Source organism: Miniopterus schreibersii (genome assembly GCF_964146895.1).
Source record: "Miniopterus schreibersii genome assembly, chromosome: 5".
Lineage (NCBI taxonomy): Eukaryota > Metazoa > Chordata > Mammalia > Chiroptera > Miniopteridae > Miniopterus > Miniopterus schreibersii.
Genome location: NC_138106.1, coordinates 25,724,467 through 25,751,565, shown reverse-complemented (window position 1 = coordinate 25,751,565; position 27,099 = coordinate 25,724,467). Strand labels below are relative to the sequence as shown.

The following is a 27,099-nucleotide window of genomic DNA, read 5'->3' as shown; positions in this document are numbered from 1 at the left end:
AACACTAGCTACCAAATTCATCCAAATTTTACATATGGAATTTTATTCACAAACCAATGCTCTACATTTCAAGAGACCAATATTGTCAACACTTAAGCACTTAATATCCAATTCTTCACATGAATCTTTTTGTCTGATGGGCTGTTGTTGAACTTTTCTCATAAAATCTGAGCAATAAAATTATGTTTCTTAGATTTCTTACATTGCTTTTAAGTAGAGGCATTATTATAAAATTTTCTATATATTTTTAAGATATCCAGTGGAAGCATATCAATAAAATGTTAATATTAGTTATTTGAATTAGTTAATATATTTCAAAATTTGTACTATTTGTATACAAATATTAAAATGAGGAATGACTACATGGTGTTTTATATATTACTGACAAAAAATTAAGAGATGAAAGAGTATGTCAGTATTTGGAAGAATATAAAAAGAGATATTTACTGCCTTTAAATATACTTCTTAGACTTTGATTATTGATTTTTGTGTTATTTTTTTATTTTGAAAAACTAAAATATAAACAGGAAAAGTACAAATAGTTTCTACAGGATTTGCTAAAAAGGGACAAAACTTTGGAATCACTTTGAAATCTATTTTAAAAGCTCAGCTACTTTGATTTTTTTTTTCTATTATAGAACCATGAAAAGTTATTTCAACTGAATTGCATACATAACTCCTAGAGTGCAGACAGTTGCTATTATTTGTTCACTTCATCAAAATGCTTTTTTAAATTCTTGCTACGTCTGTATTACCAGATCCTGGAGAAACCAAGGTGAAAGAGGCCCAGCAGAAGCCAAACCCTCTTTGCTATTTCTAACAAAGGAAATGCCATTCTTGCCACTAACTCTTGGAATGATTTCCAAGTTCTCTAAAAATAATTTAGCCTGTGTCAAATAGCTGTCTCATCTGGAAAACTCAATAAATGAGTGTAGAAGTTAGAAAGAGTAGGGGGAAAGTTAGGTGTTAAACTGAAATGGTATATCCCAGGCATGTTAGATGGAAACTCCAAATTAGCCAGCACACTTCCATACATCTGCTCAGTTTTCTTTAAACTTGAGCTATATTATTGCAGAAAAGCATAATAATCCCCACTCTGATCTTGTATTTCAAATGAAAGAGCCTGAAACATCACAGCATAGGCACCTTTGTAAAGGGGTATTATGGGTGGATGGATTTCTTTTGGGGTCAGCATTTCTACATTCAAAGAGCAGATTATATAGAGAGGAAAAGTAGGAGGAGTAATATGAAGAATTTCTACCCTATGGCAATGATTCTAATTTGACATTGGACTTTAGTTTAAAGAGGACCTGCCTATTCAATCATGCTTTACTTTTAAATAATAGTTGAATTTTTAAAAATTCTGTGCAAATTATTTTTGGTAGGCAAATAACACTTAACTCTACCTGAATAGCTGTTCACATGTAGAAAACTCAGACAAATCCTTATAAAAGTAAAAAGGGTGCTTTATTTATTTACTCAGAAATGTGAGTCACTGTATACTATTTTCTTAATTTGAAGCATTTTTGACATGGCAGTGATTAAAAATAATTTTTAGAATTCTAGTTATATAATTTTGCAAAGAAATTCTGTTTTATAATTTTCCAGCTGTTAAATTATTTAAGATGAACATTTATTGTATGTTGGTCCATGTCATTGCCTATAATCATTTTCAGACATCTGCTAGTGTCCTCAAGCAGAAGAACTGGAATATTTTTAGAAGGAATGACTTACCACATGATTATTAACTTTTGCAGGGTACCACCTAAGTCAAGATTTTTCAAGGTGACCAAATGTTAAATGGAAATATTCTGGATTTTAAACATTTTTCTATTTTCTTTTTTGATATGAAAGATAATGTATAAAATTTTTGTAAAGAAAAGTGGCTACAGTAACTGGCGTTAGTTCCTGTTGACTGATAAAAGGATGAAGGTGAAACTCAATTTGTCTAATGGGTCATGTGATAGTGCAAACACAGGTTTATGCTATGACTGTTCTTCCCCACTCCCATAATTTATTTTAGAGTTTGGGATGGAAAGAGGGATGAAAAGAGATAATATATGGACCATCAGCTTTTTGCCAAGAACCATGCTTAACATTTTACATAATGCTTCTCGTTTATAAAGAGTTAGCAATATAGTATAAGAAAAAAATTCACCCCAAGGAAATATCTTACTCTTTTCTCTCCTACCATGAAAAGTTTCTAGAAACTTTTTTCTAGAGTTTCTCATGTGTCTTTTTAGGAGACAAGATCTCGAGTAAGGAAGAGAAATCTGGTTTCTTGTTTTTTCTCCCTGTTTGCAGTCACTGTCCCCGCCGCCCCACCCCTTGAAATGAGGAGGATTTAGCAGTGGATCACAGCCCAAGAGAGATTTCTGCTTTTATATATTTTATTCCCTTTGCAAGTCAGATGGAATAGCTGAAAGAAGATTTAAAAATATGAGGTAAGAAAAATAAGCAAATATTCATAATAAAACATAGTTTTCAATTGATTTAATACAAGTAGTTTAAATGAATTTAAACATAAACATAAAACTATAATTCCAAATACTGTAGATGGAGGGGGGAAAAGATAAGTTGATTGCAACTCACTTTTAAGATCAAACCAAATTTAAAACATCTTAAGAGGTTATCTAATCAAGTCCTTTATGTCATTTAATACCATGAAATTTGGCATGGCTGTCTAGTATGCTATAGCTCTCTGTTAAATGTGCTGAAATATAGGAAGATAATTGTCAAGTAAAAATCAGAAACTATACTGAATGATAACGCCAAGTAGTTTTCATAAGTGCTTCAGTCAATTCTATCCTAGATCAGTTTTGATTTAAAAGCTACTCCAGACAGTATCCATTAGTCATATAACTTCAATATTCTCTATTTTTATCTCAATAAAGCATGAGTTAAATGAGTAACAACATTTCCAATCAAGAAAATGACTATTATCTAATGTGAATTAACCAGTAGTCTGAAATTTTAAATGCTTTTAAACTACTTGAGAGCAAAAATACAATTATATTTATTGCCACATCTTTCCTGGGCTCATTACAGTAGTCACGCTTACAGATGTCTATAAAACTGACCTAAATGATGAACAATTTGGATCAAAATTACCAATGTAGATTAAAAGCTTGATTCTGGTCAGGCCTTACTCTATGGGAAATTTATGTCCCCCAGAGCAGGCTAAGCACTCACCTTGATCATTTCTACTTACTTTTTTCCTGTCTGCTGACCAGTGATGAGGAGAGCACCACACAACATTCTGATGATTCATTGTAAGTGTGTACGTCATACTTTTACCCAGATCTGTATGTGGCTAAAGCTTTAATAGTCTCCAACACTAAAAGTCATGTTCGAAATACAATACATTAACAATCTGAAGCAGACTTAGCTGTGGAGCAGGATACTGAGAATAAATAGATGAAATACTAGACATTTCTAAAGAGGATCCAGCTACTTAATGACCACTGAGGTCTTCAGTGAATAGGTGTGAATACTTCAGTACAGTCCAAGCTGAACTGAGAGGCAGTTCTTGCTTCCAAATTTAAACACCGCCTGTGCATATAAAAAAGTTTCATTTGTTAGTCCAAAATGTTACTACAATTGGGATCTTGAAAAAATACTCTTTTTCTTGGGCATGTTCTTCAGCAAAAGAAAGTTGGGACGGGTAGGCTAGAGAATGGAACTTATGCTTGGAGGCCATAAAGTTGAGACGTCCTGTTTTTCACCTCACAACAGGCAGGCAAGGTTGGGCTGAAGATGGTTGAGTAAGTGCGTTTCTCTGCCAACGTTAATATGACAAACTATGGGTGAACTCCAGCGAAATTCTGTTCACCCACTGAAAAGCTGCTAGTATTTGGTTACTGAAGATCGTCCAAAACATTTTCCTCACAGGTTGGACCCATTCTCTTTGAGGGGCAAGTGCAGCTCCCATTGAGAGGGTTACACTGAGCTACGTGGATACACTGGCACATCAGAGCGCAGTTAGGTCCATACTGGCCTGGCCTGCATTCTGTGAGGGAAAAAAATAATGAAAGTAATTCAAATACACTCTTCTATCACATAGTATTTTTACTACTATTTCTTGGAATTGCATAAGATAATGATAGGCTTGCAAAGAATTCTGGTTAACCATATGGTATCTTTTTCCCAGGCTAGAATGCTATGTATTAAAAGTCAGGTCTTTAAGGGAAAACAGGAAGAGGCTCGGGAGTGTCAAGGAAGTCAGAGACAAAACTGAAAAGAGAAGATAGGACAGCAACTTAAATTTTTTAAGTGCCCTCTCAGAATTAAGTTATTCAATAGAGCTTATCACAGTAGCATTGTGAGGGACACAGGGAAAATGGGTTAGTTAATAAATTAGTTGTCTTGAGGTCAGATAAAGTCAACATTCACCCAGGATATACAATATATGAAATTTGTCTTTAGGTTGAAAACACGATTATTTGTGCTGATGTTGTTGAAAATGAAATGGCTTTACATCCAACTCTTTCACCTCTTAAAATATGTCCAAATGGTTAGAGATCCCCTGTGTACCACTTCTGTAAAATCCTGTTATATGTACTCAAGGGATGTAACTATCTTTAAATTGAATTATATTGTGATTGCAACCAGTAGAGAAGTGAAGAGAGGGGATAAAAAGTGTTAGCTTCAACAAAATAACTAAATGTGGACTAAAGATACCCTCAGGCATCACACTCAAGCCTGGGCATTTGGTTTTAGTCTGATATCCAGAAGATAATTATCAGAGAATTAATAGGCTCTGTTTCTGAAAGATTGTGAAAATAGGGAGAAAGCCCAGCACTGCTCATGGAAACAGAAAATGGGGTCAGATTTGGTCAGGTTAGGCAGGGAAGTAACTCAACTTACTACTAACATTTAAGAATTAAAGAAACTTAACTTTACAATAATAAGAGTCACCCAGCTCTGAACAGTTTACAAAGCGGGTTCCAAATACATTAATTCAGTTGGTTCTAGCAAGCCTGTGAGGTAGGCAAGACAGTGAGGTAAGCGCTCTCATTGTAGAGAGAGAAACTGAGGTTTGCTATGGCTCAAGGGACCTTCACAAATGTTAGATCCCTGACAAACAGCACAGCTGGAATTCTGAATTCGCATCTAGCGCTCGCTTGTCCCTCAGTCTGCACTGCCAGGTGGAAAGGCTACTGAGCACACGCAGATTAAAGCCCAAATAAGGAAGTGGGAAGCTGGAAAGTGGAAATTCAGGAATATCAATAGAAATATGGGATTTAGGTACGAGAATGAATTCTGAGCTTGTGGGCATAATTTTGTTAAACATTTCTTTATTGCCTCAAAATTCTCTTGGCAGGTTGGAGATTCACCCTAAATATTCCATAAGCAAGTGCACGTTTACTTGTTTGTTTGTTTATTGTTCTCTTGGAAAATGAAGGTAGGCTAAGATATGGTCTGGCCCTCTTGCCTTAACTAACTAGTTATATTTTAGATATGAGATAAATGGGAACTTATTCATCAATTTTGCAATTATTTCTTTTTACAGAGCAAACAATAATTCAATCCCTTCCAAGATGAAGGAACAACAGGTAGGTAAAAGGAGCTTTGGAGGTGATGCAAATGCTTTTCTGAAATGAATCTTTTCTTTAAATTATCAAACTTAATCAAAATTTTTAAAAAAATCTTAACCTAACAAATCCACCTCTGCCCAGTGTGTAGGAGGATCACTTAGTTTGGTGGTAAGACCTAGTTTTCTTGTTTGAAAAAGTTACGAGTCAGGATCTCTCCTGAGCAGTTCAGAATCTGATTTTAATTTATAAAAATACCACATTTTCATGTTAATAACGATGTGTATTTAAGACATCTGTTTGAATGTCTGCAAATGTTAATTTACCAAGGGGGTGGGGAAATAATCCAATAAAAAGCTGCTACATTCTTTTATGAATTAACATTATGGCTGTTTAATAGGCCCTTTACCAGAGTTCAAATTAAAATAAGGTCTTTTATCTTTATAGTGCCTACATAGACACAGCTGCTCACAGTTAATATCGCAGATGAACTGTGCCTAATTGAAAATAAAAATGCAAATAAAAGACCCTGTAGTACATCTGTGTAGGCTGTAGGTACCCCAAAGAGCTCATGACAAGAGGGGCCTTGAGGTGCCCACTGAAAATGGGCATGTTAATACATATGTTCCATTGTCACATGGCAATTTGTGGATTAAAAAAACTATGTGATACGAGAATTTAGTCCATAGAAAGTCCATAGAGTGAGGCTTTCACTTCCAGCCTGGCCATAAGCTCTCTTGGTTTAGTGGCTAATTTTAAGCCACTGCTGAATGCTGTCCAATAGAACTTTCTACAATGACGAAAACGTTCTATACTGTGCTATCCAAGACTACAGCCACTAACCGTATGTGGCCACTGAACAGTTGAAATGTCATGTGGGACTGAGGAGGTGAACTTTAAATCAAACTAAATATAAATTAAATAGCAACCTGTGGTTAATGGACAATGTATATTGGACAATGCTGAAAGATAACAGAAAACAAAAGCAATTCGTGTTCCTTTCTTTCCCCTGAGAGGCAGTATAGTGAGATGTTAAAAGCCTGGCTCTGGACCCAGGTTGCCTGTTTCAAATCCCCAATCTGCCATTTACAAGCTGTGTAACCTCGGGCAAGTTCCTTAAGCTTTTTGTGCTGCGCTCCTTCATCTACAAAATGGGAATGGTGATAATAGTAAAGGCACCTAGTATACATGAAAACGCCTGGTGTGTGATATGCACTCAATAAACATTAGTGGTTTTCTTCAGTATTTGGATGAAACCACTATAAGCATTCTGCCTTCAGTGAGCATTTCATTGGTGGCACGTATACTGTGGCCTCGCCAAGGTGTAGTGCTGATGTTCATTCTGAAGGATTTAGTGTAGCTATGACAAGGTTCAGGAATGTGCGTACCATGACTCCTGAGGAATGCTGAAAAGAAAAGCAAGAATTCCTTCAGCAAAAATTTGCTGAAGACTAGACCTTGTTCTAAGGTTTTTTTGATAAAATATAAATAAACATGGACCCAACTCTCAAGAAGCTTATAGTGCAGCGCAACACAATGATCAGAGCTTTAAATGAAGCAGCTTTGCAAAAAAGAAATGCCCATGTCAGTAAGCTTCTGAGTTGGAAGATCCCAAAGGATTCCAACTCGATATTCATAATCCACTGGCCTTATTTTAAAGGTCTATTAAAAAGGGAATAAGGGATAGGAAAGACTATAAATCTCTTGATGAATCCGTGGAGGTTCCTTACACTGGGCTACATACAGACATGCACAAATACGATATTGTCTACTAATAGCATCAGCAGCCAAGGGCTGAAACCCAATTGCCTGGAGTCAAATCTTGGTTCTAACTCTTCCTACTTTTCTGTGCCTCAGCTCCCTCACTTGTCAAGTAGGAATAAAATAGAACAACCTCACAGGTTTGTGGTAAAGAGTAAATTAATACAAGCAAAATGTTTAGGATGGTGCCTGGCATTCTAAAAAAATAGCTTTTATTGGTATTTCTCGGAGGCAAGGTGGCATGGAGAGATGGTGCTGGGTGCACAGCATTCTCCTGCAGCCTGGAAGGTTACTGTGGCTGCCTCAGCATTATTGAATTCCCAGGTTACAGAATCATAGGTTGGTGCTGGAAATGATCTTAAAAATATACATCCTCAACCCTTCTTTTTGGCAGATGAGGAAAGTAAATTCTGAGATAAAATGCTCTACTTTAGCTCATCCTCTGTGGCAGGTCAGTCCTTCAAGGCTGTTATGAAATATATGAAACCTTTTCATCTAGGAAGCTTCCATTAAGTTTAAATACTAAGTGGTAAGTCCACGATTCACTCAGTCTACTTTCTCCTCTTGTTAAGACAGTCCCTAAAGTTTTAGAATTTTACATTCTAGACCTTTCTTCCGGTGAGTGGAAAGGGAAAAATAAAAGTATAAATCACAATTCCCAAAGAATACTTGGAACTTGGTTCTCTAGAATAGAACCTGGACTGTACCTTAACTGCCTTAATTCTAGTAATTTTTCTGAATCATTTTTGTAATCAGGATATTTAATTGTATCACTCGAAGGTACCTTCAAGGTGTCCTCTGTCAGCCGTCGTGCTGGCTTTGGGTACCTGTTATGTAACAGCTACAGGCTCTGATTAATCATACTAAGCAAAATGACAAGCAGTGGTAACGTGATGTTCTTTAATTAAATAATATTCTTAGTATAAAAATGCCTAGAGATCTCCGCATAACCCATGAGTCAGAGGGACATCATGAGGTACTTGGCTCATACCAGCTTCACATCTGGCTCCGGTTCTCCCAGGTGGGCAGAGGCATCTTCCAGTTACTGGGTGGCAGGAGATTGTGCTTTCACAGTCACAAAGATGACGGCAGTTGTCTCCAAACATTCCAGGTGGACACTCTACCAAGAAAAAGGAAATGCTGAAAAATTAACCCCTTGAGCTTTCACTGATGCACGTAAACTGGGATTAAAGATAGAATTTCCTCAATATCAAGCCCCATGTAGCAAAGTGGGAGAATAAAACGAGATTTGTTGGTTAGAAGGAGAGTGGAAAATTTTGGAATTCTCAGAAAGAATCATTTTATACATGATTTCACACTCAGGTCTTAAAATTGATTTACTTTGACACTGGTTGGTACCTGTGAGAAGGTGTGTAAGCTTTTTGAAGATAGGAACTTAAAGAAAGAGATGGAGTCTACTAGCCAAGAGTACTTCTAATATTTTTCCTTTAAATGCTATTTATTTACTATTTCCCTAGAAGACTGCAAGCTCCTCTATATTCCCAGCACATAACACTAAGTAATAACTGAATAGTGAATAAAGAATGGAGAAGAGAGACTACATGTGTAGCTCTATTGACATATGAGGCTATGGTGTGGGAGTCTTTTTTAAAGGCAGTAACTCTGATTCACATAAAGTCAAATGACTGCTGTCATTATATTATTATAATGATTTTTGTAGCCCTCTGTACAGAGCATACATAATACAAGTGAAAGTGAAATTCTGAGTTGTTTACTGAGAACTAGGTAATACGGCCTTGTTTTGCATAGGCTTAACCAGTCTTTTTGGACTTTATAATATTCCATTTTAAACTAAGTAGACCAAATTCTCATTCAGAGGTAGAATCTTTGTCCCTTGAAGACTAACAGCTTCAGTGGTATTTTTAAATATTAAACAATTTCATTTAAGGGAGGGTACAATTTTTGAACAAGTGTCCACAAAATCAAAAGGATACATTATATTGGCTGTAGAGGGAATTCCTGTCAATTTAACGTCCAAGTCCGAAGCTTAGGTGATTATTCCATGTTTTTTATTTGGGTGTATGTTTGCCCTAAGATGGAAAGATGTCATAGTCACATAGAATTCCCCCATTCACACGCTTAAAAATGCTCTGGCTATACCTTTTTCACACTGGCTGCCATGGAAACCTGCTGGGCAAATGCACTGTCCACTCATTGCATCACAACTGGCTCCGTTTTTGCAGTCACAGATGTGAGCACAATTCAAACCATAAAATCCAGGAAGGCATGCTGGAAAATAAAAATGTCAAAATGCTATTTTGGCTTTAAGAATAAATACAGGGAGAATTAAAGGATATGCTCTAGGTCATTTGTTTCCCAGGACCAAAGAAGGAGATGAGAGCATAAAATTAGAAACAAGAAAACATTACGTGGAGAAGCATATTGACAGTTTAGTCCTACAGACAAGTGGGTATCTTAATGCCATTTTCTATAAGTAGTCTAGAAGAATCCATCAAAAAGTTAAAATATCTTCAAGTAGATACTATCTATTTGCTATGATGTGCTATAGTCTGGCGAAGACTTCACCAAAACCCTCAAGTACCCTAAACACTTAAAAGAGCAATGTTTTCAAAATTTAGATACAGGTTAAATTTAGTAAGAATGGCTTCTGAATTAAATTATTTAAATAAATAAGAGAGTACCTGTGGATGGTGACTTACATGGATGGCTCTTGATATTTGAAGTTTGGGGAATGGATGATAAGAGGTGAAAGAGGGGAGGGAGGAAGGAAAAGGGAATAAAAGACAGAATATGATGTATATACAGTAGGTTAACATCATATAAAGAAGTTAGATTTTAAAGTCAGTGAAATTTAATCTTGAAAATATTTCCATAGATAGCCCATAAAGTAGAATTATTTCTTAGTAAGTGCAATATAACTTGTTTTTCTTCCATGGTTGGAGAAGATAAATATTTTTGTGGCTGCACATCAAAAGAAGTAATTGGTTTAAATTCAGAGACCATGTAATCCAAGCAAATGCATTTCTTTGAATGCTAAAGTAGTCATCTGCTCAGGGAGATGATCACTCAGAAAGAGTATGAGAGCCAAGCTTGACTGCAGACAAATAGGCCCATTTCCTATCTGGAATTTCTCTAAGGCCATGCTCACCACTCGCCAATGGGAATGGGAGGGGGGGAGGAAATGTCCTCAACCCTCCAACTATCAATTATTTTCCCTCTCTCCCCCTCTATTACCCCCCCTCTGTCCCCAGCAGCCCCCCCCCCCTGTTTTCCAGGCACCTAGAGTTAGGTTCGCCTGTCTTCCTGTGTGTGACACTTCTCCATCATGTATGGAGTTACTCAGGACAGATTCAACATTAGGAAAAATTCATATTCAGGGAGCAGAAAAAGGAGGTAAAACCAAACGGAGGTAAGAAATGGATTAGTTTATATAATACATACTTTTCCATTTTTTTTAATCTTATAATTTAAAAAAATGAGTAACAAAGAAGAATTCAATGCAGGGTTTCTTCTATTTGTTCTTGTATAATTGTTACTGAGAGTGCATAGAAAAATCAAATCTTTGTTTCCTTTATTTTAATTATATGTAAAGCTAAGCTCATAAAGGTTGCCTTGCTCGGCCTTTCTATTTCTCTAAACAGAAGAATCTTTGTCTGTTGAAGATTAACAGCTTTAGTGGTGTTTTGACATATTAAACAATTTCATTTAGGGGAGGGTACAATTTCTGAACAATCAGCAACAAAATCAGAAGGATACATTATATTGGCCACAGAGTGAATACCTATCACTTTAATGTCCAAGTCAGAAGTTTAGGTGATTATTCCATGTTTTTGATTTGGGTTTATGTTTGCCCTAAGGTTCCCTGGCTCGGAACTTTAGAGCCATCTTTGGTTCCTTCGTTTTCCTCATCTTCATGTCCAAATTAATTGCCTAATACAGTCAATTATTCTTACAAAATATCCTGTTCATTTATTTCCATTCTTATCTTAGTCCAGATTTTAAAATCTTACCCTATCACTATAGCTTTCCATGTGGACACTACTGATGGCTCCTTTTCCTAACAATCAATCATGTTCCCACTTTACAGATTTATTTCATTAGAGTAATATCTAGTAATATCTCTTGCCTGCTCCAAATCTTCCTTGATACTCACCACATGTAGGGTATTAGAATATAGGATGTATGTATTAGGAAATTTATGGCCCTGAATAGATATTTTTTCTTCTTTTGTATCTTTTATTCCAATTTTGAAAACAAAGCAAACAAACAAAACCCACAAGGTGTTTGCTTCCACACTCCCTAACCCAAGAAACCTCAGAATGGTTGGCAAGAGTTCTAAACCTCGGAAGACTTAATAAAATTTGTTCTTGTGAAATGTTTGCCAAATCTTAAAAACAAGTTGAAAAACATGGAAACAATTTCTAACATTGCTATTATAACTTCAGAGGCTTTATAAAATTCCTTACTTCTAAATGATTAATATTAGTCAAGCTTTTGCCATGCACCTTAAGTGCAAATGCTTGCATGTATCTAATTTAATTCTCATGATAACATTTTAGGGTAGGTGTTATTATTATCCCCATTCTACAGATGATGAAACCAAAACTTTGAAGTTAATAGTTTAGACTTCTTTTATAAGGCAGAGCTAGACCATATGTAACTAACTCTAGGGGCTAGGATCTGACATCTTAATCTCTTAACTGTGTTTCACACATCAAGGCTCCCTGACATCTAAGACAATTATTGTATAATTTTCCCTTTTCCTAATTTTAGATGAAAATATTGAGAAGTGATATAAATAAATGTGTTTAAAGAGAACTTGAAGAAGATGTTTCAAAATAAGGTCTAGAATGATATGAAAGCAGCAGCTTACTTGCTTATATTTTGTGTAAGAAAGTAGAATGATTTTGTTCAAAAGGACTAGCAGCTGACTCCTTTGGGTGTGTCTACCTGTGTCTACTCCAGATGATCACAGAACATTAGAACCATGTGTGTTTTTAACAGTAGTTCCAAAAAAGGATACAAAAATACAATTACTTAATTATAGCAGTTGTTGACACCTAGACCTTAGATTAGAGCTATAAAATACATGGCAGGAATATACATTAATGCATTAACAGTTTATCTAATTTGATAGAATGTGAATGTATTACTTTTACTATTTAAAAAAAAGTTTTTAAAGCTTAAAACTTATCAACACCATAATATGCCCACTCATTTTCTCTGTTTACCATGTTCACAGTCTCTTCCATAGTAACCTTGGAGGCACTCGCAGCTTCCAGAAAACCTGTTGCAAACTCCATTGTTCTGACAGGTGCAATTAAAATGGCAGCCTGGGCCATAATACCCAGGGGAACATTCTGAAAAAGAAAACCCAGCATTAGTTCTACTTAAGACAATTGAATTGTAATGAGTTTGATGACAGAAAAAAACAAAACACCAGAAGAATTAATGAAAAAATAAAAATCAGGTGAATTATTAGCTAACACAATTGAGATAAAAGAGAGAAAGCACAAATATATACATTTTAAATAAACTGTGGAATGATCATCAAAAGGAATAAATATAAAAGGTACAATACAAATAAATATAAAAACCTAAATGAAATGGAAAAGTTATAGAAGACAACTTACCAAAATTATCCTAATTTGAGGCAGAAAACCTAGACAGGCTAATTATAATAGAAAAACAATAAAGAAAATAGCAAAATAGCTCCTGAATTAAAAAAAATCCCATAAGACCTATGTTTCACAGGAAAATTCTATAGACCTTCACAAATCAGATCCTCACCTTACTATTTACTCATGTCCAGAACACTGAAAAGGAAGGAAGCTTTCAAATACATTTTATTGAGTATAGCATCAATTCCCAAACCTGACAAAAATACATTAAAAGCTCAATTTCACTTATGAATATTGATGCCAAATTCATAAAAAATATAAGTACATAGAAACCAACAGCATATTATAAAGTAATATATCATGTCCAAGTCATATTTATTCCAAGAATGTAAGGTCATTTAATATTAGAAAATTCATTAATAAATCCACCATAATTATCAGCCTAAAGAGAAAAGTTATATTATTAATTCCATAGATGCAGAAAATATATTTAAAAAATAAATTCACTAAAATTCAGTGAAAACATTGAATAAATTAGAAAATTAATAGCTATATCTTAATATGAATGTTAAAATCCAGTATTTTACTTAATGGGGAAGAAATGGAATGATAGGCCATGTCTGTTCTCAGATAGGATGAGTTAATATCATAATTATGTTAATTCTCTCTAAAAGAGTAAACACAGAGGACCAAAAAACAATAAAAAATACCTGATTTTTAATTTTTTGTATCTAGACAATTTTATTATAAAGTTAATTGGAAAGACAAATAAAGAATAGTGCCTTAAAACCCTGGAGGAAAAAAAAAAGAGCAATGAAGGCTGGCTAGCCCTATCAGTATCAAATATATAAAACAAAGACTCCATATTAAAAATGGTACTGCATTTACACATAGATAGACCCATAGAACAGAGCATCCAGAACGATACAAAACTGCATATAAATGTTTAGTATTTGATGAAGGCTGAATCTGGAGTCAATGAGGAAGTTAGACTTGTCAAAGCTGCATTATAATAACTGAGAAGCCATGTAAGGGGAAAATAGATTTATTCCTCACACAATACATCAAGAAAAATACTTAAAATTTATCAGAGAATCAAATGTCAAAAAATGACATCATACAGGTAATTAAAAGAAAGTCTGAGTGAATTTCTCTAATACCTGAGAATGGGGAACACATTCCTAATTATTACTCAAAATGTAGAAAATAATAGAGGAAAGAAAGACATATTTTATTACAAAAACCAACCAAACAAGAAATCCCACTGAATCACGAAGAATCTATAATCTAAAGATGTGCCCCTGAAGCACATCCCCTGGGATTCATACCCTTGTGCTGACCCCTCCTATGTGGAACCTGCGCTGATCCTGTGACTTACTTTATCCAGCAGGATATGGTGGAAGTGACATAATGCCATTTCCAAGCCTTAGGAAGCCCTGACAACTTCTGCTTTGGGAAGTCAGCTGTCATGTAAGAATTATTCTGCTGAAGAATTAGTATGGTGGAACCATCAGGATGGGACAATTGCCCTTATAAAAAGAGATACAAGAGTGCTCTTTCTCTCTCTCCCCCCCCCCAGTCTCTCTCTCTCTCCCCCTCTCTCCTTCCCTCCCATGTAAGGTTAAAACAAAAAAAAGGCCGTCTGCAAACCAGAAAAGAGTCTTAGCCAGGCCCTAAATCTGCATGTACCTTAATCCTGGACTACCCAGACTCCAGAACTGTGAAAATAAATGTCTGCTGTTGAAGTCTCCTAGTTTATGACATTTTGTTATATCAGCCTGAGCTGACTAAGACAAGGAGAAAGAAGCCATGTGGAGGAAAACCTGGTTGGCAGATGTGTAAATGAAGAGGTTATTTTCTATATTCCAGCTGGGTTGAGTCTTCAGAGAATTCCAGCCCGAGCTGCCATCTGAGAGAAGGATCCTTCAGCTGAACCCAGTTAACCCCCCAAATCTGAGAGATAATAATAAATGGTTGTTTTCAGTCTCTAAGTTTTGGGTTGGTTTGTTGTATACCAATAGATGACAAATCAGGTGGCAAACATATTATAGGAAAAATAGAAAGACCAAAGATAAACTTACCCAAATATGGGTGAATAATTCACAACAAAGTTAGTATTTCAAATACATATAGAACTTCTAACATTAGAGAAGAAAAAAACAAGAACCTCATAGAAAAATGAGCTTGAGTTATAATTTATAGAGAAAAGAAATGCAAAAGGCCCTTACCCACTACAGAAGATGCTAAACATTATTCATAACACTAAAAATGAAAATGAAAACTCCACTGATATAACATTTTTTACAAAAGTTTTGATAACATACTCTTTTGATAAATCCCTGAGGAAATAGGTAGTCTATACTGGTTATGAGTGTGCAAAATGGAACAAACCCTCACAGAGGAGAATTTGTCAATATATTGTAAAATTACATTTGTATTTACCCAGTGACTCAGCAGCTTTTGTACATATCTGAGATAAGATAAACAAAAATAAATAATAAATAAGTTTAAATGAGAAATAAAATAAAAAGTTAAAAGTTTTAATGATAGAATAAAAATAAGTTTAATAGAATAAATTTTAATAATAGTTGAATTTAATTAAAATAATTTAATAAATAATAAAGAGTTTTAATGATAGAGTCCAAAGTTAAAACAGCCCACATCCCAAAATGCTGAAAGTTATCCAACTTAGAATTTTAAAATATCTGATATGAATATAAAGCTATTGTCTATTACTAAAGAACTGCTATTAATTTGATTTAGTAATTTCTAATATCAAAAAATTGATGAGCTGTCTCCATAAATTAGGGAGGATATTCATATTAAAAAAATTCTAAGAAAATGACCTTGAATGCTAGATCTAGAAGAGCTGTCATCTCCAAGTGTCATTGTCTTCATATTCATGTGGGAAAACCAAATCGCAGAGAGGCTGTGAACCTTCTGAAGGCACAGAGCATGGAATGAGCCAAGCAGAGTTGGCAGATGAGTGTGTCCACTCCCACTGCAAGGTGCTTTCTTGTACGCCACCCTAGCAAATTTCATAATAGTCAAATTCACAGTGAAGAGTGGGTATCACACCCACTGTAACAGTACGGCAGGGCCACAGCCCCATAGCTGAGAACAAGTAGGTAAAAGTTTACTGCCAATTTTTTTTCTTTTCTTTTTTTACTCGAGGTACCCCAAGTGTAGGCCCCCAGCAGTGTTCTCACCCACACTCTGCCTTCTGGCCAGAGACCTTTCTCTCTATGCTGCCAAAACACAAAATCATCTCCTATAAAGGTGAGCTCTAAGTAGGGCGCATACTCTCCAGTGTTGCACAAAATAATCAACTGTGGTTTGGAAGAAAAACTGGAACTATCAGTCTTTATTGATACCCATTCTTTATCAATGTAAACCTTTATATATGTTTTATGATACACATAATATCTTAGTTGAGAAGCACATGAATGTCATTTTATGAGTAAAAATACATTTATAGTGGTAGATGATTACATTTTTCCTGCTGAAATAAAGTTTGGAGCCCTCCGTTCCCACAGTCTTCCCTTCACCCTTGGCTCTGCCCAGGGCCCCTGCCTGCCTCAAGGACTCAGTGGTGGTTGAAGCCCTTCAGCCTCATGCCCAGAAACTCAGGGCTCAACAGATTTGCTGTCCACAAAGGTTTCGTGCTTAAAAAACTGACTAGAGGGAGAGTTAATTTAGGACTTAGAGAAGTTCTTTTATGTTAATACTATTCCAGTTACTTAAGTGTTTTAAATGCTTTCATGTGGTATTCTGGTAGCAAGGTAACAAAAATCCATCAGTATTAACAGAATCCTATTTTTATTGGAAATGTAATCATAATTACAAATGGCTTGCGTGAACTTATTGGGAAATCGTCTCTTGGGGGGCATCTCCAATATTTTATCAACCAGTGGCAGTATGCTCTAGATTTTCATTGAATGAAAGAAGGTAGCAATCAACTTACCTTTCTCACAATAATTTCCCATCCATCCAAGTCCACAGGTACAGCTTCCATCCACAGGATTGCAAAGGCCACCATTTTTACAGGTACATTTTCGTTCACAATTTGGGCCATACCTTGTCTGGGGACATCCTGTAGTAAAAATTAAAAATATCAAACTGAATAAAAATGTCACATGAACAAATATTTTTCTCTGCTTCAGACAGAGTAATCATATCTAAGTTGCAAAAGCATAAGATGCTCAAATCAAAACACTCAGATGTATCCCTAAGGTAGTAAGCTAACTGTCATTCATTCACGTTTTCATTCACTCCATAAATATTTACTGAGCTCATAATTATGTGCCTGGGAACTGGAGATGTCCCAGTGAACAAGCAGAGGTCAATCCCAGATTAGTGATGGAAGCCTTTTATGTATTTCGTCTCATAAAGATAAAGAAGACAGATGAGCAGTTTGTCTAATGTCCTTGTGCTGAAATACGAAAAGCACTGCAGCACACAATGCTGGTGACACAAACACAAATGCACGGCCAGGAGGAGTTAAGATAGCAGGGAGTGAAGCTGGCCAGGCATACGGAAAACTGAGACTTCACTGTCAGGGGACAAATAACTGAATGATGAATGACTGAAAGTGACACCAATGGGAGAGCAAAGGCTCCCTGAGGCAAGGCTAACTGCTACTCTCACCTAGTTGTTTTTTGCCAAAAGAATATGGGCCCGACACAGCCAGTTTATATAATTTTTTAGGAAAACTTAAATTCCATATTTTACGTAAGTTCATCCAATCTTTGAACATTGGCAACTAATTAAAATTGCTTTACAGGACTGTAGGAGCCAAAACTGTCAGCCAATTCAAATACATTTGTGGCTAGATTTGGCCAAGGGCCTGCCATTTAGACCCTCCAGTTTATAGTATTTTTACATAATGACATTTTCCACATGAATTATCTCATTTAATACTCACAAATATAATATCCCTCTGATGTGGGTACAGTATTCTTATTTTATACTTGAGAAAACTGATGCTCAGAGACTTAGGTCTTGCTCAGGTTTAAGCAGCCAGAAGAGATAAAAACCAAGCTTCAAGTCTGGAACTTCTGACTTCTCGTTAACCATTCGTTCTATTCCAGTTAGCAGGAGAGACATTAGAGAGTTTGGGGGTTTTTTACTTGCCTAAAAGCATTTAGTTAATACGTAACAGAGCATGTACTCGAATTTGATCTGTATGACACTTTTCCCCTTGCTTTTATTGGACTGAAGCAGGTGTGCTTCATTTTAGTACCAAATAAAAGAAGGGTTTTAATTCTGTTTATTTAGATAACAATTTTAGTTGTACGACAAATGGTTAGATGATCGTCACATGTGTAACAGGTTACTTTAAATTAGCTGTCAATTATTCTTTTTTAGTTTTTGCCTTTAAGGCAAATTAAGTAGAATCAGTGACACCCAGTTCTACACTATTAACATAAGCTTTCATCTGTTTCCCTCTCACCCATTTAAAACAACCTCATCAGCCAGGAGGCTTGTTCACCTTCCAACCCGAATGTTGAAAGACATTGATGAACCCGGTGAATCTGTGAAAATACCGGACTTGGTGATAATGCTTAAGACAAAAACATAATTGGAAAAGTGAGGAGGGCTTAGAAATGATTCTGTCCATAGGTCTAAGTGTTAGAACAATGTTTACACAGAACTGTTTATATGACCTTGTTGCTTTTTCAAAAGTTCATGTTATTACCTGATGAACTTTTCAAACACTATATGAAGGTATATTAAGGAAAAAAGTATTTCACCTGTGTTCCAGTCTCCCAGGTTCCCTTCCCCAAAACATCATTACTGCCATCTTTTTTCTGAACCATGGGTCTCATCCTGACCCCTCAATTAACAACTGCAACGTATCTCGCATTCTTGAGCCCCTTACCATGCTCTATTTTTATCTTACCATAGATTTTATTTCCTTTTAACATGCATATAATTAACTTATTAATTATGTTTATTGTCTCTTCTCCACAAGAAAACAAGTTGCAAGAGAACTGGGATATTGTGACTTATCCATACATTCTGTACACTTAAAACAGGCATTCAATAAATATCTGTTGAGTAGATAAATAACTGAATAGATCCAGGAATATTCCATGTCTAATAAGGCATATATATATCTCTTACTCCTTAACCTCTTTTTACCCAAAAGGTTAACACAGATAGATAACATTGTAAAACTTTTCTTCTGTAAATAAAATTTTCCAAGGTTTTTCTAAATTAGTACATATAATAGACCTGCCTCATTCATTTTAAAAAAAATATATCTTTATTGATTTCAGAGAGAGGACGGGACAGGGGAAGAGAGAGATAGAAACATCAATGATGAGAGAGTCATTGATTGGCTGCCTCCTGCACGCCCTGTGCTGGGGATCAAGTCCACAGCCTGGGGATGTGCCCTGACAGGGAATCGAACTTCGATCTCCTGGATCCTAGGTCGATAATTAACCACTGAGCCCCACCCAGCCAGGCTAAAATACTGATTTTGTTTGCTCTTTTTAGCCACTGATTTTTTAAGGAGATTTCAAAAAGCTAATGAAGTATAGTGTAATGGGATTCCCCCTTTCCACAACCCCACCCCTGATAAGAGAATTAGTTTTGTTATTAGTTTCTGTTTTATTGCTTTGTGATCATCGAATATCATGAATTATACTTTTTAGAATTGATTTTCTTTCTCAGTTTTTATGAATATTCAGTGGATACTTTTTTCAGGGTGCAGTTTTTCAGGGTTTATAGCAATTGGACATACCTTATTATGTTCAAGTTTCTATAAGATTATTTTTATGCGTGTGTGCATACAGTAATACGTGTATGGACTAACATAAATAAATTAATCTACTGATACGCTCTTGAAGTCTATTTCTTCTTCCAGCATATGGCTTTTGCTTTATTAATTTCAGTACTGTGTTATTTATTTTATACATATTGATTACACTTAAATCTTCAGTGTGAATTTTACCCTCTACTATAAGTGCCCTTCTCAAGATGCTTGTTGCCATAAAATTAACATTGTTTAATTCTGACGTCATGACCACTGCTTTATATTTGCTCATATAATTTGGTGGATCTGTACCATGTATTTACCTTAATTTTATTTTAGAGTCTTTTTTTCTAAGATAGGGTAGATGTTGTTTCTCTTTTGCTGCTTCAAGATTTTTTCTCTTTAAGTATTCAGAAGTTCAGTGTTGACATGTCTTCTGTAGATTTCTTTTAGTTTATCCTGTTCGGCTTTCACACAGCTTCTTGAATTTGTAGATTTATCTTTTTTGTCACAAAGAAATTTTAGCTATTATTTCTTTGAATACCGTTCCAGTCCTGCCCTTTCACTTCTCCTCTGAGACTCTGATGATATATATTAGACCTTTTTTGTGTGGTTCTGCGGGTTGTGAGGCTCTGTTATTTCTTATTTTGGTTGTTTGTTTTCTTTCCCCCATTTTTTTGTTTAGATTTGGTAACTTCTATTGTTTTATCTTTGAGGTCACCGATGTGTTTCTCTGCCCTCCACATTTTGCTATTAAGCCCATCTGTTGAGTTGTTTTTTTTTGGTCATTGTATTTTCCAGTTCTAAAATTTTCATTTGGTTTTGCTTTATGTCTCTTATTTTTTTGCTGAGCTTTTCTATTTTTTTGTTTCAAGCATTTTCGTAGTTGCTCACTGAAGCATTTTTATGATGGCTCCTTTAAAATTCTTATAATTTTATCATCAGTGTTCTCTCAGTGTTCATATCTGTTAATTATTTTTTATTAAATTTATTAGAGTTACATTGGTCAATAAAATTACATAGGGTTAAGGGTACAATTCCATAATATTCATCTGTATACAGCACTGTGTGTTCACCACCCAGAGTCAAATCCCCTTCTGTCACCATGTATTTGACCACTTTTACCCTTTACCACCCCCCCCCCCCCCCCCGCCAGTCCCGCAACCCTCTTCCCTTTGGCAACCACCAGACTGCTGTCTGGGTTTTTGTCTGTCTTGTTTGTTCAATAGTTGCTTTCAGTTTTACACTCTACACTGATTTGAAATTTTCCTGGTTGCTGATATGATGAATAATTTTTAAATGAAACCTGGACATACTGAGTATTATGATACAAGGCTCTCGATGTCATTTAAATCTCCTGACCTAGTATGTCCCCTATGACACTGCGTATGGTGAGGAAAGAGGTTCAGCAGATGGAAGTTGAAGTCCATGTTCCTCACCAAGTCTCCGAGTGGGAGGGGAATAAACATGACCCCTTCCCGCTTGGTCAGGGTAAGAGTTCAGGTTCCCCACGGGCTGTTGCTGACAGAGGGGCGGAGGTGCCTCCTTCCAGCTCCCACCTGACCTCCACTGACACTGCCTGAGGTGGCCTCACTGCTGCCTGGTGGCTGTGGAAGCCCGACTCTCCACTAGACCTCCTCTGATGCCACCCTAGCAGAGAGGAGTGTGGTGTCTCCTTATCATCCACCTAGGGTCGTGGGGTTCACACTCTCCACGTGGTTGACACTGATACTGTGGGGGAGGGGCTGGGGAGGGGGCGGGGGGGCGTTGTTCCTATTGGGAGGGATGAAAGTCCCAGCCCCACCAGGCCTTTCTTCACACCATCCTGGGGCAGCGGGAGGGGGGCCTCATTGTATCTAGGTGGAATTTGAAGAGTAGATTCTTCAGGTGGCCCGGGATGGAGCTGAGGATGCAGTTTTATTTTGTAGTGTCTGACTAGAGTAGACTGATTATTGGCTAAGAGTTTTTTTTTGTCTCCATAGGCTGCCTTTTTCCTGGTCTTTTGACCAGAAGAAATGGGCTTATCTTGGGCCTTATTTTCTCTGCACTGATTGGCCTTCCTGGGTTTCGTGTTGCTTGGGACCCAGTCCAGGATATCTAAGATACAAAAAGGAAGCCCCGAGAACTCATGGCCATGTTGTTCCCAAAGTCCCCACTGTTCCTAGTGAGTCTGCCTTCCCTCTGCATTTCAGAGATTCTTATGTTTGTTTTCTAGATGTTTACTGGTTTTGGAGGAAGAAATAAGAATACATGTATATACTCCATCTTTCTCTAAATGAAAGTCTTGTAATTTTATATAATCTAAGGAATCTTCTTTAGCCAGCATATAATATTACATAATATGATGATTTCTTTATTTACTACATATTGATCCTCTAGTATGAGTGCTGATGAAATTAACATGATTCTGCTTTCTCAAAATTTTACTCACACCTCTCTTGTACCTTATTTTAGCTGGCAACATTTTTATTCTTAAATTCTCAATTATAGCATTCTAAATTCCAGCATTTACCATTACACATTTAAATGTGCTTATTGAGTTGTCATATATAAATAATGTTTTGACACAGATCTATCCCTGCCACCCCATAACCACTAATAAAGAAATTTCATTGTATACTTATGCTCTTCCACCTTCTTTCCCCTTCCAGTATATGCTAAAGTTATGCTAAAAATCTCAACATTGTTATAATTTATAATATTTATATACTTACCTTATAGCACTTGACCATAATCCCCACATTTGTTTTATATTTAGCCCTAATTAAAATAGATTTAATACTCACTAATAGTCTGTTTACCAGAGATTTTTCATATATTACTTGGTGGCTCAAATGTATCTTTTATTAGTTTCTTCAAAGTATTTTATAGCTTCTATATTTCCAGAACCTTTTTTTATTATTAAAAATAGTCGTTTATTTTTCATGTCATACTGAAATGATAGTTTCACTGTGTATAAAATACACTAGTTATATTTTTCCCCCAAGAATTTCATAGGCATTGATTAACCATAGGCTAGCAATGAACATTGTTGTGAGGTATGAGGCCAGATTGATCCCCCCACTTCTTATGAGATCTCACAATTTTTTTATTTTCCCAATGGAGTTTCCCCTTGCCTATGGTCAACCCTAACTAGCATTTCCAGGGATATAATGTATTCATTCACCCTGTAGCATCAGATCTCCTTTTATTTCAGATAAAACATCTTGAATATATTTGATCAGTTTTCTGTTCCATTTATATATTAGTTTTCTTTTTCATTTCATTGTTTGCACTTTCCTCAAGCATATTTTTTATATGCCTGGCTGTCCCATCAGTAGATTCCATCCTTTTATTACCTGCCTTCAACGTGGCCTTTATTCATATGATGTGAGGTTTAATTTTCTTTTCCACTTTTTCCTGAGCTCTGCCAGCTTATTTTTTCATTTTCTTTTGTTGTGTTTTCATTTATTTTCACGAACCTTGTATCTCTGCATTGCACTCACATTTTATAGAGGACACTTTTTCATTATGTCCTTGAATTCTTGGAAGAAATTCTGGTTAATATTTTCAGGTGTTCCATAACAAAAAAACTTTTTTGCTCTATGTTGGTTTCATATTTTGCTTCCAAAATTAGGAGAGTTTGTTCGTTTGTTTGTTTTTTAGTGTGCCAGCTTAGTTTTTTATTATTATTAACTTAGTTTTTTATGTACTGGCTATTTGTGGGAGGGTAGTATGGATTTGGGGCTAGAAAGATATCTCAGCTAGTAGGAAGCCTCTTGGCACAGAGTAAAACACCATGTGACCCACCAAGTCCCCTCTATCTCAGCACAGAGTTGAAAAGATATGCCTGTTCACTTCTTGATTTTATCCCATTTTTCCTGCCGCTCTGAGATGTCCAGGGGATTCAAAGCAGCTCCTGCAGCCTTCCCATGCACCCAACCTCATGATTCCACAAGGGCTTGTTAGTTTTGCCCTTCTGTGTGAGCCATGGAGGAGTGGCTGCACTGCTGGACCCACCTAAGAGCTTTAGGGGCCCAGTATCCTCTCTACATGCCCACACTTCATTGAACTTGACAGTTCTTCTGTTATGATTATTGTTATGATAATAATAAATAAGATTTAGGACAAGAAAGTTTCACAGTATGAAACAGAGATCATGTTTTTCTTTCTGTCTCTTATTTTTCTTGCAGCTTTCAGTGGACTTCTGAAAGTTGAAAAAGATATAACATTCTTCAGTTCTTACAATTAGACATCTCCAACACACAATTTTTGGCAGTCTTACAAAAGTTTACCCAAGTTATTTAAAAATTTTCTCCCAGTCAAGAGTATGCAGAAATTATTCTTTGTTTTTGTTTTCAATTTTTGTTTAGCCTCCAGTAGACTATTTCGTATGTAGCTCTACAGGAGCATGTAGTTCATGTTATTAAAGCCACATTTAAGAAGAAAGTGTTGTAAACAAAGCTTAGTTAATTACATTCCCTGGCACCAAATCTGCCTTTAGAGTGTAGCATAGTTAGTGCCTGGATAAGCAAGGTAACCCTGCAGTCATTGTTACCTTGCTGACACTTGGCTCCCGTTTGGCCAGGTGAACAGTGGCACCCTCCAGTCACCGGGTCACACTGTCCTGAGCCACAGGAACACCGCTGGACACAGTCCTTCCCGTAGTGATCTGTAGGACAAGCTTGTGGGAAGGAGCAAAACAAAGCAGAGCAAAACAAAGGCAGATTTTTCTTATTAAAACCTTTCGCCAGTCAAGAGTTTTAAAACTTGTAAATACATTACCCTTTCTTTTAATCAAATAGATTTTCCTGATTTGTCCTCAGTTTGGATGTCAACTTAAAAGGTTACTTTGGAAAAAAAATCCCAAAAAGACAAAACAAAAAAAGGAACTGTTCAAATTGTTGCTTACTTAGTGTAATTTTAGTTGACAACTGGAATTCCAACCAAATATCTAGTGTCAAACACTTACATATAGGATATAAATGATTCTATAAATTCTGACTTTCTTTATCCCATAGCTGTCATGTGTGTGTGTGTGTGTGTGTGTGTGTGTGTATGTGTGTGTAATATTCTTGAGTATGTTTCCTCTTAAAGTCCACACTGGAATTTTAGCTTACGTTTATATATTGATTTAAGACTATTATGCTCACATCTCCAAATATTAATTTATATATTTATTACTTTATTTGTAAATTTATTCTTTACTTGAAACTAAAAAATCTGTTAAATTATTTTTAGTAAATTATATTATTACATGTTTATCAATCTGTTTGCTTGTTTGTTTAGCTTCAAATTTATTCCAAAAATTCACTGAGATGCTTACCAAAATACAGGAAACGCACAAAGATAAAATAAATATGTGTGAGAATCAAGCAGAGGGAAAATATGGTAACAACACATATAGGGTGCCCCAAAAATGTACAGACACACTTTGAATAATTATAAAGGCAGTGTTTATTAAAATATATTTCATTTTCTAAATTGAGCTATCAGCTGATAAAGTGTGTGTACATTTTTTTGGTTTACCCTATACATAAATGAATATGGTAATTCCTTGAACTTAAGAGGTAGATTGTAAATTTGGCTCAGCCCTACCTAGCTGCCAAAGTAAAGAAGAAAAGTGCTCAGGTACAAGATCACAGCTCTGTGAAGACAAAAATACTCTCAATATTCAGGGAAACCATAGCTTTTGAAGATGCTTTGGCCTGAGGAAATTAGAAAATTTCTCCCAACGATTCTCTTTGAAGAACAAACACAAAGGAGCCAGTCAGAACCTTTAGGAGATGTTTATGGGTTGGCTTTAACTCAAAGATAACTTGGCCGTTGAGGCCTCAGAGGCAGTATCCACTAGGTTTCAATTTTCCGCTACTAGGAGCCAGGACTTTGTCTTATTTGCCTTTTATCCTCAGAACAGCAGGGTACTGAGGCAGGGTAATTAAAAATACCCTCATACAAAGAAGACTGAGCAGCTACCTGCCTGAGGGAGATAAGCATTTTGGATATCTTTAGCACAGAACAACTGAGCACCATGCCTGATCACAAACTTCGTTATCATTCTTCCAAATAAAGAAATCTCTAGTTCACGATCACAGTACTTGTATCTTTAATTTATGTTCTCTTGATGTTTTTTTTACTCTTTTAATTATGAAGTATAAGATACAGAATACTGCAAAAAATCTAAATGTGCAGCTCAATGAAGGATCATAAAGTGAACATCCTCCTCAACAGCACAAAGAACACAGGCCAAAGAACACAAGGTTGGCAGGACCACCTCCCCTTCATGAGCTCTTCTACCCATTGCCTCCTCTCCTTCCTAAAGAGCACCTAGACCTTGCAAACTATTCAAATACTTATAAAATGGAAGGTCTAATAAAAGCAAAACATATTTGCTAAGGACATCCCCAAAGTGTTTAAGCCAGGTCATTGTTAAGGGATCTTTCATTTATAACTAGTCGCTTAAACTATGTCAATAGTTGTTTTCGTGATAAGTAGTTAAGGTCTTTGGATTTTAGGGAATGAGTTACTTTTTGATAAACAGGGGAACTGCTTAATTTTAAGCTGGAAAATTGCTGAGGATAAGTGAAATTGTGGAACTTTAGATAATGAGTTTGACATTGTATACACAAGAATCCCCAGTCTTACCTGATCTTGCCAGATTTTTGAATCCTAACCTGAGTCCAGCATTGGTAGGGCAAGAGAAGTTATGACCAAAGGGCTCTCTTTGGCTGCCTTCACTGACTTCAGCTCTCAATCAAACTCCTGATGTAAGTACTCCTCAAACTAGAATTTAGGTCAGTTGGTGTTTGCTGTTACCGCAGTAAATTATTAACTAAAATAATTGCAACAATATTTATTCCCTAAGCGTGGTTATTAAAAATTCTGCTTTAGCATATCCATTTCATAATAGGTAGAGTGACTTACTTTGACTGCAGTCAGCCCCAGTGAAGCCAGGAGGGCAGTCACAGGTGCCAATCATGTTGTCACAATTGCCACCATTCAGGCACTTACAAGTCCTCTGGCAATAAGGACCATAAGTGCCTTTTGGACATTCTGTTAAAGGAGAACAAACCATATGTGGTAATGTACTTGAAGCAATCAATATTTAAATTCATGTCCACAGACGTGGTTAACTCAATATTCCAGTTACTGGTTTTTGGTACTTTCATGGACTTACCTGAGGATATGAGATGAAAGAGATGGCTCAGAAATAGAGGCTGCTAATTAATAAGATATAAGAAAAACTTTGAGCTTCTTTGGAAATCTACCCACTTTTAGAGAATACTCAGAATAGGAGACACTTCACCAAACAAGGCTATTTCATTCCAGCCTACATAAATTTATTATTTTGGTTAATATTTAAGTGTTTGTTTTGCCTGGAATGATCTGGGTTTAATACACATAAGAATTCAAAATGGGACCAAGCATAGAGGAAGTGTCTTTATTTTGTTAGTTTCTCAGC

The 27,099-nt window shown here is 36.0% G+C and overlaps 1 protein-coding gene across 1 annotated transcript in view; it reads right to left on the bottom strand.

The window, feature by feature from the left end:
• Window positions 1-506: 506 nt before the first annotated feature.
• Window positions 507-27,099, bottom strand: part of LOC308557943 (uncharacterized protein) — a gene marked incomplete at its 5' end in the record, with an annotated part of 483,857 nt that continues 457,264 nt past the window's right edge. Inside the window, 7 exons of the mRNA XM_081138834.1 lie at window positions 507-4,009; window positions 8,287-8,415; window positions 9,417-9,545; window positions 12,509-12,637; window positions 16,863-16,991; window positions 24,196-24,321; window positions 26,562-26,690. Of these exons, the coding sequence (XP_080994960.1) occupies window positions 3,858-4,009; window positions 8,287-8,415; window positions 9,417-9,545; window positions 12,509-12,637; window positions 16,863-16,991; window positions 24,196-24,321; window positions 26,562-26,690 (923 nt within the window). The 3' untranslated portion in view covers window positions 507-3,857. The remainder of the gene's footprint in view (window positions 4,010-8,286; window positions 8,416-9,416; window positions 9,546-12,508; window positions 12,638-16,862; window positions 16,992-24,195; window positions 24,322-26,561; window positions 26,691-27,099) is intronic.